The 6560-nt window shown below is 39.3% G+C and overlaps 1 protein-coding gene across 5 annotated transcripts in view; it reads right to left on the bottom strand.

The window, feature by feature from the left end:
- Positions 1-6560, bottom strand: part of MAGI1 (membrane associated guanylate kinase, WW and PDZ domain containing 1) — a 682664-nt gene that overhangs the window by 84369 nt on the left and 591735 nt on the right. For all 5 annotated transcript variants that reach the window (XM_023510627.1, XM_023510629.1, XM_023510631.1 and 2 more), the window contains 2 exons: positions 5197-5309; positions 2308-2400 (listed from right to left, as the gene is read on the bottom strand). In XM_023510627.1, the coding sequence (XP_023366395.1) occupies positions 2308-2400; positions 5197-5309 (206 nt within the window). The remainder of the gene's footprint in view (positions 1-2307; positions 2401-5196; positions 5310-6560) is intronic.

Below are 6560 nucleotides of genomic sequence, written 5' to 3'. Positions count from 1 at the left end.
TGGCGGGTCCGGGCTGGGGATTCGAACCCACCACCCTAGGTGTACGTGGCTGGCGCCTCAGCCGGGTGAGCTATAGGCGCCGAGCCCAGAAATAATTTCTCATGAAAAATATAATGAAGGTACAAAAATAAGAGAAAAGAGTTACTTTACTTATTTTTTTTCTTATCTAACCCAATTAGATCTCCTTAAAAATGTAGAGAGGAAGAAAAATTTTCCAGTGTTTTCAATGGTTCTATACCATAAATCTTCCCCCAACTCTAACAAATGTGATGTTTGTTTGATTTTTCTATAAAAGAAAAAAAAAACTAAACAAAAATGTTTCCTATCACTTAAGAGTAATGAGGCCTGAACTTTGCAAGGTTCTGGAGCTTCTGCTTTTCAAGAATGATTGTCTCTAGAGGGCTCATCCAGGGAATGAGTGTAAATGAATGAAACCCACTGAAACGTCAACATGCATAAATGCTGAAACCATGGCAAGCACAGGGTGAGAACTTCAAGTGTAATATCAAACCATTTACATCGATAGGGAAATCTTACTCAAAAGTAAATATATTGGCTAGAATCTTCAAAAGACTATGGCTGGGGTTTTAATTTTTCTTATTTAACATGGTATTAACTATTTGTGATCTCTAAATCAACAATTCCCAACCCTGGGATGTTTTTGCCCCCAGGGTGATTTGGCAAAATCTAGGGACATTTCTGGTTGTGACAATGTGGGGTGAGAGGTGGGCTGTGTGCTACTGGCATCTAGTGGATAGGGTGCATCCCACAATGCCTGGACAGCCTCCCACAACAAAGAATTAGACAGCTAAAATGGTGATAGTGCCAAGGTTGAGAAATTTTGGTTTAAATGATCATTTAACAACTAGTCATTATTTTTTAAAGCACAAATATGTTGAAGAAATTTCTTCAGGAAGGTTTCTAATTTTTTTGATCAGTCTGATTAACAATACATTTAGAATTGCTTTCATTATTTGTAGTTCTCACTATCAAAGGAATGATTTGGAGAGTTATTTGGAGAGTCATTTAAAGTCATTCACTTTTCCAGTTGCTTGAGATGTCCCATTAAGTTGTTAGCTTCTTCTCTTTCCATTTTCTTGAGGAAGGCTTGCAGTGCTATAAATTTCCCTCTTAGGACTGCCAGAGTTTCTGATAACTTGTACCTTCATTATCATTTTGTTCCATTGACCCACGAATGGATCAATAAATTGTGGTATATGTATAACATGGAATACTATGCAGCCTTAAAGAAAGATGGAGACTTTACCTCCTTCATGTTTACATGGATAGAGCTGGAAAATATTCTTAGCAAAGTATCTCAAGAATGGAAGAAAAAGTATCCAATGTACTCAGCCCTACTATGAAACTAATTTATAGCTTTCATAGGAAAACTATAACCCAACTTTAGCCCAAGAATATTGGGAAAGGAGAGAGGGAGGGTAGGGGAGTGGGAAGGATGAGTGAAGGAAGGGTGATTGGTGGGATCACACTTATGGTTCATCCTATAAGGGTACATGTGAAACTCTCTAAATGTAGAATATAAATCTCTTAACACAATAACTAAGAAAATGACATAAAGGCTATGTTAACTAGTTAGATGAAAGTATTTCAAATTGTATATAGTAACAGCACTCTGTACCCCATGATAGCATTAATGTATACAGATATGATTTAATAAATAAATAAATAAAATTCCTGAACGTACCTAAAAAAAATAAAAATAAAAAAAAAAGTCAGTCATTTACAATTTAAAGTACCTTTAAAAACAGATTCTGGGCCAGGTGTGGTGGCTCATGCCTACAGTAATCTTAGCACTCTAGGAGGTCAAAGTGGGAGGATCCCTTGAGCTCAGGAATTCCAGACCAGCCTGAGCAAGAATGAGACCACCATCTCTATTAAAAATAGAAAAATTAGCCAGGTGTCATGATGGGCACCTATAGTCCCAGCTACTTGGGAGGCTGAGGCAGAAAGATCATTTGAGCCCAGTAGTTTGAGGTTGCTATGAGCTAAGACACCATGGCACGCTAGACTGGGGTAATGCAGTAAGACTATGTCAGAAAGAAAAAAATGTTTATAACATATCCAGGATTCTGGGTCATTGTGATGAGCTACAAATAAATTTCCTACATGTTAAGGAGAAGAATAAAATTATGAAATTTTGTGGTGGGTTGGTGGGTGCGTGGGTGATCACTATACAGTTCTTTCAACTGTACTGTATATTTGAAAATTTCCTAGTAAAATATTGGAAAATTTTTAAAAAATTAGATTTTGAGCTAAAACCATGATATAATGACAAGAACACTTTACCCTGAAGTGGAGGTTCTCTGGCTGGCTCTGGATTGCTTGGGGGGTGGTTTGGAATAACAGGAGGCACAAGGGATGAATGTTCTTCCGTCCATTCTACAAGAAGAAAACAAACAGTTTCCTATTTTCCCTTCAAATGGCTGGTTGACTTATGACCCACTCAAACCAATAAAGCCAAGGGCATATGGCTTAGATTTAAAGGAAATTGGTATCTGACCTTACTCTATACGGATCTCTTGTCTAAGACATTTGGGGAAAGAAATACTGTGATATAACCAATAAAAACTTCAGTTCTGTTGACTGGAGAGTCCAAAGTGAGATCAGGCCAAAAATGTCAGGGAAGATACACAGACATGCAGCTGGGGCTTGGGGTTGGCTGCTGAAGTCTGTCTGTCTCAGGCAGTGAGGTAGATGAAGGTGGGTTTCAGTAGTTTGCTAAGGTACCAGCCATCTTATGTCAATCTCTGAAACCCAAATGGGACCAATTACAAATACTCCCAGGTCCTAACTGTAGTCTTATTCACCTAAAAGGCCCAGAAAAGACTCATAGCAAGTAATCCTGCAGATGTACTCAGCTTAGCTTCCGTAATCAATCATACACTCCCATTTCCCAAATGGCACTTTCTAATGCTACCAAGTTTCATCAGCTCAGGAAAAATAATATTTTCAAAAGTTCTCTTTATATAGAAAAGAGATTAAAATAGAGAACTTTTCAATGATTCAGACATAGACATACACACTCTTTCTAAAATTAGAGTCTAGATCAGTGGTTGGCAAGTTATGGCTTACTAGTCAAATTGGGCCCAATGCCTGTTTACATACAATCTGTACACCAAGAATTGCCTTTACATTTTCAACTGGTTGTGACACATGAAAAGTACATAAAGTTCAAGTAAAAGTTTTAGTAGAATGCAGCCATATTGTTTATAGCTGTCTTTGTTCTATAATGGCAGAGGTGAGTAGTTTTGACAGAGATAGTAGGAATGACAAAGCCTAAAATATTTACTATGTGATCATTTACTGAAAAGCTCTGCCAGCTTATTGTCTGAGGTCTGTATTTATTATATTCAATAACAAAAATGATATATTTGATATTCACATATTATATTTGGGGAAGTACAAACAAAACGGGGAAAAGTATCCATTAATGGGTGGCCAAAGTTGAGCCAATCATAAAAGGAAACATTGCGAACCATTAAAAATTATAAGCTAAATCTATGTTAACTTTGAAATACATGCAGGAGGCCAGGTGTGGTGGCTCACACCTGTAATCCTAGCACTCTGGGAGGCTGTGGTGGGAGGATCACCTGCATCCAAGAGTTTGAGGTTGTTGTGAGCTATGACACCATAGCACTCTACCCAGGGTGACAGAGTGAGAGTCCATCTCCAAAAAAAAGTATGTAAGAGGCTCGGCCACCATAGCTCAGTGGCTAGGGTACCAGCGACATACACCAGAGCTGGCAGGTTCGAATCCAGCTTGGGCCTGCCAAACAACAATGACAAATACAACCAAAACACAGCTGGGCATTGTGGCAGGCACCTGTAGTCCCAGCAACTTGGGAGGCTGAGGCAAGAGAATCGCTTAAGCCCAAGAGTCTGAGGTTGCTATGAGCTGTGATGCCACGGCACTCTACCCAGGGCAACAGTTTGAGACTCTGTCTTGAAAAAAAACAAAAACAAAAACATTACATGTAAGAAATAAAAACTGAGAAAAACAGGTCTTACACACATACAGACTCTGTGTTTCTATGTATACAGAAATTATGAGCTGAATATTATAATACATATAAGTGTATATCCCTAAAAAATTCCTGCATGGTGTTTTATGTCTAAATAAAAAGCCTGAGCTGTTTATGTTAAATTTTCTCCAGAGGAAAATTTAGCATTCTGTATTCCTGAACTGTTTATATGATGGTCTGACAATTTAGTTTGCTAACTCATCCTGGAAAAAGTGCTACATACCTCATTGCAGAATATCACTATAGTCATCTTCAAGGTACTCCCCTTGGGAAGCTATGCACCATCTCCAGCACTTAGACCACCAAAACTGTTGGCGTATGAGGTGTAACAATTAAGTTCATGAACTTGCCACTGTGTGCTTACACTGCCAACACTGTACAAACAACTCAGTAAGTTTTCCTAATGTTGGCTTATCAGTGTCTTACAGGTGTGTTTGTGTTGATGTGTGGTGCTGTCTTGTTGAGTGGCATTCATTGTTGTTGTGGGTTTTTGTGTACCACATAACGACAGCTCTGATCATTCCAGAAAAAGAGGTCCAAAATTACTTTGAAGGGTGGACCTAGGTGCTGGCATCAGTGCACTATGGAAGGTGCCCATAGTGACATTCAGTAATGAGGTAAGTGACACATTTTCTAGGATGAGTCACAAACTCAACTGTCGGACGTGGTATTTTTATTTAAAAAATGAATTTGTCATTTTTAAAAAGCACTCAAAACTACCAGTGCTTTCTCATTCTTGTATGCAATGTTCCTAAAATTAAAAGTTATTTTCATGCCCAGTAACTCCGCTTGAAGTAAAAGTACTGAAGTGGCTTGGATTTAGATACCAGTTGTAATGCAAATGCTGTGGGGGCAAGAGAAATCCTTCACCATCAGAAAGTTCTCTACCCTAAACACAATACTCTTTTCTAAATTACAGTGGTGATCTAGAGGCCTCTGAGTTGGGATCTCCACTTCAGCTGCCCAGTGAGATGTGGGAGGGGACAGGGGACTCCAGCAGAAGCTCTGTATCCTTCCCCACAGGATGTCAGAGCCTCAGCCTGGCAGAAGGACTTCATCGCTGAGGCCAGCTCTGACCACACGGGGGTGTCGGTGCCCAGGCTTTGCCCCACACTCCCCTGCTCAAGGAAAAGCCCAGAGCGAAGAGGCTGACCTTCTGTCTGCTGCTGTTGCTGCTGCTGCTGCTGCTGCTGCTGCTGCTCAAGCTGCTTCTTCCGTTTGGCTTCTAGAACTGGGTTCTCATATTGTGTCTTCCTGTTGATGTGGCTGAGGAAGAAGAAAAAGGGGAAACATTTTACCTCACCAGTGTCAGGCCAAGTGCCATGATGAAAAGTGAGCAGAGCAGGTGATCCGACACGTTGACCTTCGGGTGTCAAAGTGCGCAGTCAGAGGAAATGCAAATGAAAAGCTTCTATTTCTGACTGGTTCTATGCACCAAGCACTGTGCTGCCGGTTTTACAAGCATTTTATTTTTAAATCCTCAGTAAATGGCAGGAGGTAAGTCCTATTTTTACTCCTATCCTGTGAATAAGGAAAGTAAAGTTCTGCGCAGAAAACTCACTAGCATAATACTAGCGTAACATAGCTAGTAAGCAGGAAACAGGCAGGCAAGCTCAGGCTTGTCTACTTTCAAATCCCAGGATTTCAACCGCCGATTCTCCCCAGATGTCTAAGACATCAACTGACAGGGAAAGTTGCTTTAACTCAACAAGAAGTAGATTATGGAATCATCGAAAAAGGGGATCAAGTGGATAGGTGACACTGTCTATAACATACGAAGCCAGAACTGCTGTGTAACTTTCTACAGTACGGTCTACAGAAGCATAAGCATTCAAGTTAAAAAAAGGAACTCTGCTAACATCTGTCAACTATTCTGATCAATAAACATGGAGGCAGGATTAAATGCATAGGCCTTAGGCAGAGAGACACCCAATATACTTAACCAAGAGGATATGATGCGTTCAAAGTGATAAAGACCCAGACAATTAGATGGCTACAAACCCAACAAAGTCATGGCAAAAAAAAAAAAAAAAAAAACACACACATACACATGATTTTTTGACATGGTCTTAGATTTAGATTTAGTGTACATGTATATACATGCACATTCACACTACTTAAGGGTCACATTACAAAAACATATACATTCAAATATGTGTGTGTATGTTTTTAATTAGAAATAACAGTTCTCTTAACTTTGGGAACATACTATCGTGATTACTTAGAACTCTAAATATTTTTTAAATCCAGGCTTTATTTTTTAATATCAGGCTCATAAAATAGGGTAGATAAATTGATTGTCCTGAATTTCTATTAAAGGCATACATATTTATTTCCTAATTCTGTCCATAGGCCATTTCTTTCTAAGAAACAGACTACCATTAACAGGCAAGTGGATCTGAAAAGACACAGGCAGGAAAACTGTATAGTAAGGTGACAACGTAAGCCTCCAACCAAGACTCCTCGGCCACCAAAGCTTGTGTCACCTGCTTCTGTTCTTTCTTTTTTTTTTTTTTT

The sequence above is a fragment of the Otolemur garnettii genome, unplaced genomic scaffold (genome assembly GCF_000181295.1).
Source record: "Otolemur garnettii isolate 467f Iridium unplaced genomic scaffold, OtoGar3 scaffold00015, whole genome shotgun sequence".
Classification (NCBI taxonomy): Eukaryota; Metazoa; Chordata; class Mammalia; order Primates; family Galagidae; genus Otolemur; species Otolemur garnettii.
The sequence above is the reverse complement of the archived record's forward strand: the minus strand, read 5'-3'. Positions and strand labels throughout refer to the sequence as shown.